Source organism: Pongo pygmaeus, chromosome 14 (assembly GCF_028885625.2).
Source record: "Pongo pygmaeus isolate AG05252 chromosome 14, NHGRI_mPonPyg2-v2.0_pri, whole genome shotgun sequence".
In the NCBI taxonomy this organism is placed as follows: domain Eukaryota; kingdom Metazoa; phylum Chordata; class Mammalia; order Primates; family Hominidae; genus Pongo; species Pongo pygmaeus.
The window spans coordinates 34,745,171-34,759,726 of record NC_072387.2 but is presented as its reverse complement, the minus strand read 5'-3'; the positions used below and the strand labels follow the sequence as shown (position 1 = coordinate 34,759,726).

Here is a 14,556-nt window from a genome sequence, read left to right as displayed (position 1 = left end):
AGACATTCATTGCAGTTCTGTTTCAATGAAAACAACCTAAATGTCCTTGCATTGGACCAGTATATTATACACATAAAACAAAACGATGAACTGATAAAATGAATTGAGTTACAGGTGCTGATATAGATCTCCAAAACATATGAACTAAAAAAAGCAAACCACAGAATAACAAATATTTACATTTTTTTCCACAGGCATGCATTATCTGCTCAAAAAGAATAAAGTACTAAAGTAAATTTTAAAGTCTACCCATACATACATTTGCTTCTATATGCAGATACACAAGGAGCCACTGGTAATAATTATCCCTAAAAAGTGGGAGCTCAATCTGAGGCAAAAGGCGGACTTAGATTTTCCTGGGTACCCTCATGTACAATTTAAATGTTTTATCATGAGACTATATTAATTTCATAGTCCCATCTTATTTCATAATGAAATATAGCTGTTGAAAGTATATGACCTTTGACCTGAAATTCTACTTCAAGGACTTCATATGACATTGGAGAACTGCACGCATATTTACTGACATCCCTTGCAAACTGCAATGGCTGTAATTTGGAAATTACTTCAACATCTATCCCTAAAAAACTGGCTGACTATATATTTATTAATATATGCATACATACCATGTGATACTCAGCAATAATTAAAAATGGTGATTTAGAGCTACATTTACCAACATGGAAAGATGCATAATATTTTTGAATGAAAAAATGTAAGATCATAGATGTTATTAATGTATACATATACTCAGAGTCATCTGGAAAGACAAGGAAAATATTAATTGTCTCCTAATTGTAGAGTTAGGGTTTTAAGAATACATTTCTGGACTATTTGAATTCATCACAATGAAAAGTCATTATTTTTATAATCAGAAAAAGAAAAAGCTATTTTCTTTTTTAAAAAAAAATGAGAAATATCCTGAATAGCATGGAGTAAAAAATAAATAAATGGCATCTACAGGTTTCGCTTCGGTAACACAGCCAGCAGAGAACCAGGAATGGCAGTGAAGCTTTTCATTGCTTTGCTCTGAATAAGGCTAACCATCAAAGTACCAAAAACGCTGAATAAAACCTACAAAGTGTGTTATGACTTAAGCTTTGGTGTCCAAAAATCTTTAGCTGAAGTTTTATTTATTTTATTTAACCCAGACACTTCTTTATCTCCCTTGCCCTCTGAGCCACATGTGACACTTCCTATCTCTGACTCCTGGAAAGACTCTCTTCCTGGCGTTATTCTACCTACAAGGTCCTAGTATTCTCCAAGCTGCCCTGTACAGCCAGTAAGCTGTACACTCCACGGTTCCTGTTATACAATATGGCAGCCTTGGGTTTTCTCCTTTCTAGACTCAATTTTTGGCCTCCTAGGTAGACATCTCTTTCTTCGCACTTTATACAAGGCCACTGTCATGCTCTATACACTCTCCCTAGGCAATTTCATCACCACTCAAAGCTACTACTTTAAGTACTTTAAGTACATAGTCTAACTCTAGCCAGACTCCTCTCTTGAACATTAGATTTACATATCTGCCTAATGCACATTTCTTCTCAGATGTTTAACAGGTACCTGAAATTCAACATAATCAAAGCTCAATCATCATCTTCCACCTCAAGCTTGCTCCTGTTTCTGTTTTGGCTATGTGAATGGCAATATCCAGCTGCCCAAGCCAGAAACCTGGGCATCATCCTTGGTTCTCACTTGTTCATCTATCACATCCAATAAATCAACAAGTCCTATCAATTCTCTCTCCTCATCCCCTCTCTCACTTCCCTAATTCAAGTCACTAGCATCTCTCACCTGGATTACTACTACATTCTCCTAACCACAGCTTCCTATGGCCATTCTGATCGTGTTACCAAGCAATCTTTTTAAATGAGAAATCAGAACTTATTACTATCTGCTTAAAACCCTATGCATGGTTCCCACTGACTTCGGAAGAAAGTACAAAGTCCATGACTTGATTTACAACAATCTGCTTACTTCCTCAATTTGATTATTTATACCTCTCCCTCCACCCCTCCAAGATCTGGCACGGAAATTCTTTCAATTGTCTCACCGTACATACCATCTTTCCTTCATGTCTTTGCGCATGCTACTCAGTGGCAGCTGCAAAGGATAGCTTCCCCCCATAACACACAAGCTCCCAAAATTACCTCAAATAAACAATTTCAGTTGCAACTTGCTTACTACACATTATTGCACTGCCTCTTCATCTAGACAGCACCTTCTTCCTTATAAAGTAATTCTGGAGCCACGAGTGATATTACCTCTCTCACCTGCACTGTAACTCCTCAAGCCCCCACTCACTCTTATTTATTGCCCATTCACAATTTCTAATTATCTTTCAAGTCACAAGTGAAATATACTTGAGCTCCCCAAGGGCATATTAGGTACTTCCATGGCAACCTACAATTTTCCCTACTGCAGCCCTTATCCTACTATATTACAATTGTTTACCCGCCTGTGCCCCTCAAAAGTCTGTAAGTTCCCTAAAGAGTTATTAGACCATAGGCTGTTCACTGCTGAATCACCTACATCTGGCACAGAACCTAGCATAGTTGGTGGGAATGTAAACTAGTACAGCCACTATAGAAAACAGTATGAAGATTTCTCAAAAAACTAAAAATAGAATTACCATTCAATCCAGCAATCAAAGAGATACTGGGTATCTCTACCCAAAGGAAAAGAAATCAGTATATCAAAGGGATACCTACACTCACATGTTTATGGCAACACTATTTACAACAGCAAAGGTATGGCATCAATCTAAGTGTCCATCAGCAGATTAATGGATAAAGAAAATGTGGCATATATTCACAATGGAATATTATTCGGTCACAAAAAAGAAGGAAATCATATCATTTGCAGCAACGTGAATGGAACTTAAGGTCCTTATGTTAAGTGAAATAAGCCAGACACAAAAAGACAAATATCATATGTTCTCATTCATACATGGGAGCTACAAAAAAATGAATACATGGATGTAGACAGTGAAAAATAGATAAAGGGGACTAGAAAGGGTGAGTGGGGAGGGAGGAGAGGAGGAGAAGTGAGTTAAAGGGTGCAGATATAGATTAACATAATAGAAATAAATTCAGTGTTTGATAATAGAGTAGGAGTACTAAACAAAAATGCACTGCAGTCTGGCGATGAACTTCCTAAGTACCCTGACTTCACCACTATGCATATATACATCTAACAAAATTTCTCGTGTGCCCCATAAATTTGTACAAGTAAGAAACAATCATATAAGAGACATTCAGTAAATAGTTACCAAATAAATTATAAGCATACAAATTTACAAAAAGAACTGCAGCTACTGGGAGGGGTGATGTGCTAGTCCCACCTACTTGGGAGGCTAAGGTGGGAGGATCATTTGAGCCCAGGAATTCAAGGCTGAAGTGAGCCATGATCGCACCACAGCACTCCAGCCCAGGGAACATAGTGAGACCGTGTCTCAATAAAATTAATTAATTAATTAATTTTAAGAAAAAAAAGAACGACAGCTAAAGGGAAACCATAATGAAATGCCAAATATTTAAATAATTTTACACTTTAAAAAAATCAACATTAAGTCAGCATTAAAAAATAAATTACAAGTATGTCATGCTTTCTTTCTGTCTGACATTTTGTTGGAAATTAGGTATAAACTTAATTTTTGCAAAGAAAGTCACATAATAAAACATTAAGAGACTCATTTACTTAAAGGGAGTCTTGGCTGGGCGTGGTGGCTCACGCCTGTAATCCCAGCACTTTGGGAGGCCCAGTGGGCAGATCACGAGGTCAGGAGATCGAGACCATCCTGGCTAACACGGTGAAACCCTGTCTCTATTAAAAATACAAAAAAATTAGCCGAGTGTAGTGGCGGACACCTGTAGTCCCAGCTACTCGGGAGGCTGAGGCAGGAGAATGGCATGAACCCAGGAGACGGAGCTAGCAGTGAGCCGAGATCATGCCACTGCACTCCAGGCTGGGTGACAGAGCGAGATTCGTCTCAAAAAAAAAAAAAAAAAAAAAAAAAGGGAGTCTTTTAGCCAGGCGCGGTGGCTCACGCCTGTAATCCCAGCACTTTGGGAGGCCGAGGCAGGCGGATCACCTAAGGTCAGAAGTTTGTGGCCAGCCTGACCAACGTGGTGAAACCCCGTCTCTACTAAAAATACAAAATCTGCCGGGCTGGCGGCACATGCCTGTAATCTCAGCTACTCGGCAGGCTGAGGCAGGAGAATCTCTTGAACCAAGGAGGCGGAGGTTACAGTGAGCCAAGATCGTGCCATCGCACTCCAGCGTGGGCAACAAGAGCAAAACTCTGGCTCAAAAAAAAAAGGTAATACCTACTCCCGGCCGGGCGCAGTGGCTCATGCCTGTAATCCCAGCACTTTGGGAGGCCGAGGCAGGTGGATCACGAGGTCAGGAGATCGAGACCATCCTGACTAACACGGTGAAACCCCGTCTCTACTAAAAATATAAAAAATTAGCCGGGCGTGGTGGCGGGCGCCTGTAGTCCCAGCTACTCGGGAGGCTGAGGCAGGAGAATGGCATGAACCCGGGAGGCGGAGCTTGGAGTGGGCCAAGATCGTGCCACTGCACTCCAGCCTGGGCGACAGAGCGAGACTCCGTCTCAAAAAAAAAAAACAAAAAAACAAAAAAAACCTACTCCTTCTTTCCTCAAAAATATGACTTGTTTAATATAAATTACATTAGCACTACTTGACAAGTTTTCTTTTTATTCAATCCCGTTAGTTTTCTAAGCAACCTATAAATTCAAATGTCTAGAAACACCCAGAGTAGGCCCTTCATCATGATGTAAAAATTCCTCTCTGTAGGATGATTTGTTAGAATTCATGGACTTTAATAAAGTTACAGACTTTAAAGAACTTGTCTAGTGAGATGAGTAACTGAGTTACCTTGAATAGAAGTTAGTCTAAATAATTTTTTACTCATGTAACAAAAGGTAAATTTCAAATAAAACAATCATGCTATACAGACCAGTAATTTTAGGCAAAATTAAATGCCAACTGTGATTCAGAAACTAATTACGTTTTCCTTAATTTTAGAAATACAGATTTGATCCACATTTAAAAGGATTCATTTTCAAAGTATATTTCAAAAAAATATTATTTCTAGTGGCTCAATTTTCAAATACCTTGGCGTTCCATTTTAATTCAGCCAACTATCAAGCTTGCTCTTGCCTTTGGATTAATTTTGGTATTGTTCAGTGCCATTCTGGGTAAAAATATAGGAAAACCATCAAATTTTGCTTCTCCTGGTATTTTCACAGGTATTACTTTTCTACTCTTCCCGTAATATGCCTCAAGCTTTTAATGTTAGCAAGTTTAGAAAAAAGATTTTAAATATGATTTCAGATATACACACACACACATAAAAGTACAAAATACCTGTCAAAATTTGGCAATATGCCAAGAGCTGGGGAGAACACAATCATTGCCCTAGAGGAAATCTATAATTTTAACCCATAAACATTCACCTGAAAGACCCAAAGGACACATAAGCATTAACCACATATACACTGAAGTAGTTACGTAATATATCAGTGAATGACTATGTTTTGCAGGGTGATGGGTAAAGTGGGACTTATTGGAGTTGTATGTTAAGATACATAGTTAGGATTTTTTTTCTGAGGCTGTCAGTACATTTCAACTGAGAAAAAAAGATTTCCAGCACAAGGTGCTGCCTGAGGAAAAAAAAATTCCAGCACAAGGTGCTGCCTGAGAAAAAGGTCAGAGTGGTCTAAGTTGATGGAGGAGGAGCAGCTGTATGAATCTCTGTTTCAGAATTACTGCAGTAGATTATGGTGTGAGCACTGTCCTGGAATAAAATAGACTAGTCAGGTCTTGTACACAAAGGACAAAGAACTTGGTCCTAAACCAAAGTCAATGTAAAGTCACTCAAAATTGGTTCTCAGCTGCTTTGGATATGATCCGGAAATTCCACTCCCAGGTATATACTGAAAACATACGTCCACCTAACAAGTCACACATGAATGCTTATAGAAGCATTATTCATTTTAGCCAAAAAGTGGAAACAACCCAAATGCCCAACTGATGAACATATAAACAAAATGTGGTATATCTATACAATGCAATATGATCCAGCCATAGAAAGGTATGAAGTACTGATACATGTACTACATGGATGAACCTTGAAAACATTACATTAAATAAAGAAGCACAAACACAAAAGGCCACATGTTGAATTAGTCCATTTATATGAAATGTCCAGAACAGGCAAATCCACCGAGACAGAAAGTAGATTAGTGCTTGTCAATGGCTAGGGAGAGAGGGGAATGGGAGTGACTGCTTAATGGGTTTCTTTTTGGGGTCATGAAAATGTCCTAGGATTAGACAGTGATGGTGGTTGCACAGCCTTGTCCATCTACTAAAAACCACTATATTGATCACACACTTTTAAAAGGGTGAATTTTATGGTATGTGACTTATATCTCAATTTTTAAAAAGGAGTTCTCAGCATTTTTTCTGCTACAATACATCTGAAGAACATAACATAACTCCATCAGTAAAGGCAGCTTACTACAGCAAGGACTGGTTTTGGGACTTTGACAATAACTATATTAAAGAATATTCAGAATCATGACACCAAGAGTCTTTAAGTATTAAGGTCAAACAACAGGTAAAAGCCACCTTTTAGTGACAATATCAAGAGCTGCCTTGAGGTGACAAAAGATTGCTAAAGAGAAAAGATAATTTCTAAGTAACGTGACCAAGGCTATGTAATCTGGTGTGAAGGAAAAAATTCAAAGTGTTCTGAAGGAGGAAAGGATAGAAGGAGTTTTATTTTCTAGCAACAGCTAAGAACAGAAAAAGAGTCAAGAGACAATGAGGATTGGATTCAATAGTGAAAGGCACTACAAGAAAGATTAACACCAGTCACAGGAAATCAAATGTATTTATCAACACTGATTTGCCATACATAGTTCCCATCTAACAAATGAATCACACTTCAAATGTTTATAAATCAGAATTAGAACACATTTGCCCAGAGAATTAATTGTCCAAGTAGTTAAGTTTGCAAATGGCCTACAATAATTATAATTTTTCATTATTTCTGTTTTCCTAGCTGAAATTCAGCAAGCCAGAAGCCCTGTCCCTACCTTTCATCTTTCCACGCATCAGAGCCCCAACAAGAGACATTCCATTACTTCCTAAACTCTAAGTAGCAAAAGAACTTCTTTCCCCTTCCAATTTGTTACCATCCATCACCTCAGCAGCATACGAAATTCTGACTCCTTACTCCTCATGGAGGTGAAGCCAAAGCAGAATCATTTGCCAACCAGAGCCTCAGGCAAAACAGAGTTCTGCCATGGCAGTTTTACACATGAGAGAGTCTTAAATCAGACCCCTGGATTTCAGAGGCTGCTTTTCTTGAATGGCCAATGTTCTCATGATTGAAAACTGACACACACACAATTATGGTGTTCAGTGCAAATGCTGATAAATTTATCTCCACTGTTAAATAATGAGTACCTCACCATGTCCAATGGGCACAATGGAACATTTGTAGTACATATATATACTACTACACGTACAGCAAGAGCTCAAAAAATGCTGGCCAGGGGAAAAGAAAGGCATGGCAAGGAAAAATTAAAACACACAAAATTTGCTGGGGTCTGCAGAAAACATAATTTAAAAAAAAATCCCTTTGTCCTATTCCTGTTGTAATGTCTTTTCTGATGAGACCTTCCCTGTCTTCTATGATCCAAATCAAATACTGTAAACTTTGAAGCTTTTCCTAAAAACCTTAACCAGTTGGGGACTTCCTTCTCTGTGTTGCCATATACCTTGCATTAATTATTATAGTGCTTATCGAATTGCAACACTTACATGTTTGTTTCGCCAGTAGTTATCTCCTCAAATAATGGAATACTTCATTCGTCTTTGCATTCCCAATACCTTGGACAGTGCTTGGCACATAGAAGGGTCCAATAAATACTTGAATGAATGAGTAATTGACTTCTTCAAACGTTCAAAGACACAGTAAAAGTAATAACTCACATGAACAAATCCCAAATGAATTGATTTTCCAGTATTGCTACAAAAAAAATGAAATTTAAGCATGAAATCTCAACGTAGCCTAAACAGTGGATCTGAATGCACTGATATCTAAGGCAGGTACCTTCAACCACATGGAAATAAGTACACAGCAAATACAGTCATCCCTCAGTATCTACAAGGGGTGCAAATACAGTCATCCCTCAGTATCCACAAGGGGTGCGTTCCAGGACCGCCCCCCAAAATCCACAGATGCTCAAATTTCTAATATAAAATGGTATCCTATTTGCATATAACCTACGCATATCCTCCCACACACTTTAAGTCATCTCTAGATTACTTATAATACCTAATAAAATGTAAATGCTATGTAAACAGTTGTTATACTCTATTTTTTTAGGAAATAATGACAAGAAAAAAAATCTGTACATGCTCAGTAGAGATGCAACTATCCTTCCCCCCTACCCCCTCGAAAATTTTTGAACCACAGTTGCTTGAATCTACAGATGCAGGACCTGCAGATACAGGGGACTAATTGTCCCTTTCTGTCACATTTTTAGAAGGTTATAAGGAATACTCTTTATTGCATACATGACTATTCCAGTGATAGAAATTACATATTGTATTTGGCATTTCTGACATCTAAAGAAATATTTAAGTCAAAATGAACTTAGATATAGCATTCAGCCATATTCAGAAGGGGAAAAAGGTAATGGGATGCTCCAATGCAGGTTGAATCAGAAGAGTTCTTTTGTGCTGCCCACCAACTGAATGGTTCAAGGGAGTGGAAACAGGCACTAGCCCATAAATCCTCAATATCTTAAGAGATAAATGCAGAGGAATGGCAAGGTAGTGTAAGACATGTTGGGTTAAGTAACTGATAGGTCTTTGGGAGTTACCAAGCTTTTTGGCAGTTAACGAGAACCAACGTTAAAGCATGAGACTAAAAAATATGGAAATGCACCATCATCTAAAGTAAAATTTTTTAGTGGTTGTTTGCCTAATCTTGCAAAAAATATTACATTTTATGTTCATAATTTTTACTTCCTCAAATCATAATACTAGAAAAGACCCTAAAAATTATCTGCTGAAACCCCCCTACTAAGATCTATAAGGGCAAATGACTTGCCCAAGGTCATACTGCTATCAGAAGCATAGTCTGAATTCAAATTCAGGTTTCCAGGATCACTCATCTAGAGTTCTTTCCACTAGACGAAGTGCTTCCACATGGCTTTCATTAGAGTTTAGTCCTACACACACACACACACACACCCCTCTAGATACACAAGTATGTTTGTGTATATACGTACAGACACACCCATATAGCTACATAAACAGTTTTATAGCACTTGAAAAAACTAGGGTGCTTCAGTAATATACCCAGAAAGTACACCAGTTTATTGAAACAAATATTAATAGTTCTACAAGGTATTTATGTTTTTGAGTAACCCACTAGAAATCAAACTCCACAACTATTTTTTTACTTATTCAATATATTAATTATATGAAGCATAATGGTTAGATCTAAAGTTTACTCGTGGGTAAATTTGCTTAACCTTTCTAAGCCTCAGTTTCCTCAACTGGAAAACTGAAAAATAACAGAATTGACTTGATATACTTCTTGTGAGGATTAACTAGATGATGAATGTAAAGTGCTTTGCCCAGAACCTGAAACTTAATTACTCAGTAATTTAGCTATTATTGCCATTATCACTGCCTACTTACTAATCTCTGGGCTCTCAACAAATGTGCCCCAAAGAAAGTTGGCAGTATCTGTCTCTCTCTCTCTCACACACACACACACACACACACAAACACACACTCATTCCTCACTCATAATTCCTCACTCATAATTATCTATTCTTTGGAGCATAGATTATAACAGATTAAAAACCCTACTAAGAAAATTCCTTTTGTTTTTCTTTTTTGAAGAAAAACCTCTTATCTCAAATTGATATTTTAAATTATCCAAACATCCAGTGCAAATATTGAAGTCTAGAATTTAAAAACACAAATTGTTTTCTGTCTTCTAATGCTTTCTTACTCTTTAAAACAAAATTAGTTTGGTTGCCTAAATTCTGCAAAGAGGAGATACAATCAACTCAGAAAGAAAATGAACCCCCTGCTTCCCACTGAGTACCCTTTAAGTGTTCAGACACAAAGGACACTATCTCATTTATGGCGACACAAGTGAGAACAAATTAATCCCAAGATTTATTGTGCATTTCTCTAAACTCTATTATAATCTGAAATTAACACAGTTATAAAAGGTCCCTTTTCCCTACCATGCAATCATGCCTCAAGTAAGTCAAAGAAATGAATCTTTGAAGCTATTTTATTTCCTAAAACTTAATAATTTAAGCAGCTAACTTCTCTGGTCTAAATTATTTTACCAATTATTCATTCTCTATGCTCACTGGGCAACTGAAAGGATACAACGTTTACATACGTTCATTTCAATAGTCAAATATGTCTAAACCAAGCTTATTTGCGTTATTTCCTTTTATAGAAAATCTCAGGTTCTCCTTGAAGGTGTTACCGTCTGAGTTCCTAGAAAACAAATCTCAGCTGCAGAATATATAATGTAATTTGAAAGTAAATCAATACTAGAAACAAATTATTTGATCATCATCTTATTATGAAAGATTAAACAAGCACAAATTTTATTTCACCAGGACTAAAATGCATTAAATTACATTTCACTGACATAAGATCAAAAGAACCTCATAAATACTATGCGATATTTTACCAGAGTGAGGTTACAAAAAAGAAGTCAAACCGAAAAAATCCCTGTAATTTTAAAACTCTCTAAAACTATCTCTAAAAGATAGTAATTTAAAAACTCTCTTGACATTTGATCCATTAAAAATAGAAGTTCATCACATAAAGAGAATCATTAAAGACCGATGGAAAACAAACCCCAAGGATTACAAATAATAATTTCTTTTTTCCAAAATGCAATGTTACTTTTCAGCTGTCACAGATGACTAAGAATGCCCATACATTATACCTTCAACTATCTTTAAATTCAAAGATATTGAAATTATTCTTTCAAATTATTCTTAACGGCCTAAATTAAAACCTGACCATAGAGATATAAAATGTGCTTAAGTACCTCCTGCCAATAAACAGTATTAGTTTTCTAATAAAATGTACAACGTTAAAACAAATATGCATATTTTATTAGCTTAAATTGGTAATTTATGAAAACAGAACCGGCTTCTCTCACACAGATTAAAAATAATGCAAAGGCGCTAGAATTTTATATAACATGACAGTTTGGTCAAATGTACTGTAATGTCTAATCTCATGGGATTGGGGATTTTATGAATATGCCCAAAATTACATAATACTGGGGGAGGGGGAGATGGTTTAAAGCTTTTGAGAAATATTGTATGGTAAGTTAACAAACATAATTTTAAAAATATATGTCATTACAGAGTAAAACTTCAACAATAAGTCTAATTAGACAACAACAGAGTCAGCAGTATCTCCAGACGCTGATTTCTCCGTGTCACCAGACTATCCATTCCGCTAAAAAGTACTTTTAAATACGCGCGGCGGCCAGAATATCAAGTTTTCAAATCCAAATCCCTACCTTCTGCCGATCTGTTCCACTTTACTGCTGCATAAAAGCACTAAAATACACATTCCAAATTAATTAGAACTCCTATCTTCTTCGTAGAGTCCATTGTACATACTTTCAGAAAGATATTTCAGTAAATCTAAGAAAAATGTTCAATAAATATACACTTTCCAACATCCAGAATACTATTTATAAATATGCGCCCCCCTCCCCCACAGTAGGGAACTTCAGCTTTACGTATTTTTTTTTCGTGCTAATGTTGTCTGAACATACTCTCCTACCTAATTTGAAATTTTAAGTGATTAAACATCATACAGCAGGTGACTAAACTGGGATGTTCAAGTAAAGCTACTTCGTTTCTAATAAAATCCAAGGATTATATAATAAGCTTTGACTTTTCAATAATTTTCTATTCTGTCAAAGGCAACAGAGACAACACCCATTTTACAAGAAAACATGGAGTTAATAAAATATATTTCCCCCCTAACTAAGAATTGCCTTCTCTTTTGTCAATATTACAAGACATTCATCTACTGACAAAGAGAAAAAATGAACAATTCACTTGCCTGTTAAGAAACTAAATTGGAAGCATTACCAGTCATAGGTTTAATTAAGTTGTTACTAGGGAAGAATATTTAAAGCAAAGGGATTATTTAAAGTTCACTGCCAGCCGCTAAATTTGGGGGAAACCGCCTGAACAAGATAGTCCCTATGTCACTTGCCTTCTTCCCCACCACCCACCCTGCACCAAACCCCCATTGTTCTATGTAAAAATTCACAGCTAATAATATCTAAATAGCAATTGCAACATTTATGTTGCAGATGATCACTATGGGGAACTCTCTCCGGAACCACATTCACTCGCTGCCTTCCTTCCCTCAAATAAAATACAAATTTGATAAAAAATCGATCACAAACTGGTGGGGGAAAGGATCACAGCCTTCCTTCTAGACCGATGGATGACACTCCAGAGGCGGGTGAGGAAATCCCCAGAAGGTTACCATAATAAATCGACCAAGGAAAAAAAAAAATTTTAACCCGGCGTTTTAGAACGAATTTTTTCATAAATCAGCTTTGAAATCCTTGAAAAGTATACAGCCCACGGTGCAGAGGCTCATCTTGCCTCTTACCACCAGAGCAGAACACAGACGCGGCACGCAGGATTTCTTGTGGGTTTGGATCCTTCGTACACCACTTCCTCCCCAAACCTGGCTGGCGGAGCCAGAGGCCGGCGTCGAGGAAGTCAGAGCCCGGCACCCCGGCGGCCCGCTCTCCCTCCGGGCTACCTGCCTCGGCCTGCGGGAGCGCCGCCCAGCGCGGACACCGGCCCAGACACACACACTCACCCATCTTTCCTCTTGGCTTTGTAGACGTGACCATAAGTGCCTCGGCCAACTTTGCAGCCCTCGTATTCAAACAGGTCCTCGACCCGCTCCCGCTCGCTGCTCAGCTTCACTTTAAAGTCATAGTCCATTGTCACAGCCTCTGAGGCCGGAAAGCTGGGTCGGGGGGCCGGGGGGCAGGGGTGGGGACCAGGGAAGCACGGGCAGCCGCAGCCCCCGGGAACCCGCCCGCTCTACGCCCGCCGGCCGCAGCACCAGCCCGACTGATGCGGCAAGAGCAGGAGGAGGCCCCGCGAAAGCGCCGGGGACATCCAGGGGGACGGCGGGGCAGAGGCCGGCCGGGGGTGGAGGAACGGGGAGGATCCCCCGGCGAAGGAGAGCCGAGGGACGAGGGCTGGGGGTGGGGAGCGGTGTCTCTGCCCTTGTCCCCGCGGGCTCCCTGGGCGCCGGCTCCGCCGCTCTCTCCGGCCGCGCGTTCTGCTCCTGCGGCGGGAGCGGCGGGGCGGTCAGGCGGGCTCTCTTCCTCTCACACGCGCACTCACGCCTCACGCTCTCACACACACGCTCACACTCACTCACTCACTCACTCTCCCATACACTCAAACAGAAAGGCAGCGCCGCACAACAGCCGGTACCTCCTCAAAGAGAGGAGGAGGGAGGGCACTCGCGGAACACGGCCGCGGCTGTCGCAAAAACGTCGCGAAGCCTCGGGCTGCCTCCGGGCCACCCTTTAGCCCGCTCCCGCGGTGGCTGGCCGCCCCTGCTGGCGGTGGCACCCTGAGGACCGTGTGGAGGGAGCAGGGGAGCCACTGCCCAAAGCTGCCGCCAAATGCACCACGTGGAACCAGCCCCAGCGGTGGCCGGGCTCCAGACTACAATACCCAGAATGCACAGGCCGCCGCCGCTGCCGCCTCTTCTACGACTCCGCCCCACACGGTGGGAAAATGGGAGCGTTGCATGATGGGACTCGTAGTCTAGGGTGAAATTCGTTTCAATCACTTGGGGAAAATTTATTTTTATTTTTATTTTTATTTTTACAGCGATCTAACTAGAGTCTGATTTCAGCCACAAACTTGATCAAAGAGGTGCACGTGGGAAGGAGAGTAGTTTGCATTAGAAACACATTTTGTGCCACTCTGAATTCCAGATTTTAAAGGCCACTATCATCGATAAAAGCCGATATGATATTTGTAAACAGCTCGCGGGCCAGCAGTTGGGGTACTCTTGGTGTTCACAATCTGATAAGGGCTGCACAATGATGTCAACATACTGACATTACAAGCACCAATAAAAGTGAATCAATGACCAGTGTCCAAGCTACTCCTAAACATTGTTACTCTTGTGACAGATGACCATCCAAATCTTTCCTATCCAGTTACAGGAAGTATTGAGTACAGTACAGCCTTCTGCGATACTACCTATAAGAACGCCAGTTTCTAGCTATGATTACAGAAAGGATCTAAATCCATGGGAACTAGTTTGTTAATAATTTTAAGGTAGCAATATGTCCTGCTTCAGGAGTCCTGGTATCTTGATACTAATCTATCATTTTATCTTACCCCTCTTGTCTATTTTTAATTTTTGGTTTCCAATTGTTACC

The 14,556-nt window shown here is 39.4% G+C and overlaps 1 protein-coding gene across 9 annotated transcripts in view; it reads right to left on the bottom strand.

The window, feature by feature from the left end:
* The window catches only part of CDK8 (cyclin dependent kinase 8), a 166,909-nt gene extending 153,036 nt beyond the window's left edge, over positions 1-13,873 (bottom strand). For 4 of the 9 annotated variants that reach the window (XM_063650713.1, XM_063650715.1, XM_063650711.1 and 1 more), the window contains exon 1: positions 12,960-13,089. In XM_063650713.1, the coding sequence (XP_063506783.1) occupies positions 12,960-13,087 (128 nt within the window). In that variant the 5' untranslated portion in view covers positions 13,088-13,089. Of the gene's footprint in view, positions 1-12,959 lie in introns of all 9 variants that reach the window. The other 5 variants (XM_054446361.2, XM_054446362.2, XM_063650714.1 and 2 more) reach the window with 5 other exon arrangements.
* Positions 13,874-14,556: the final 683 nt, after the last annotated feature.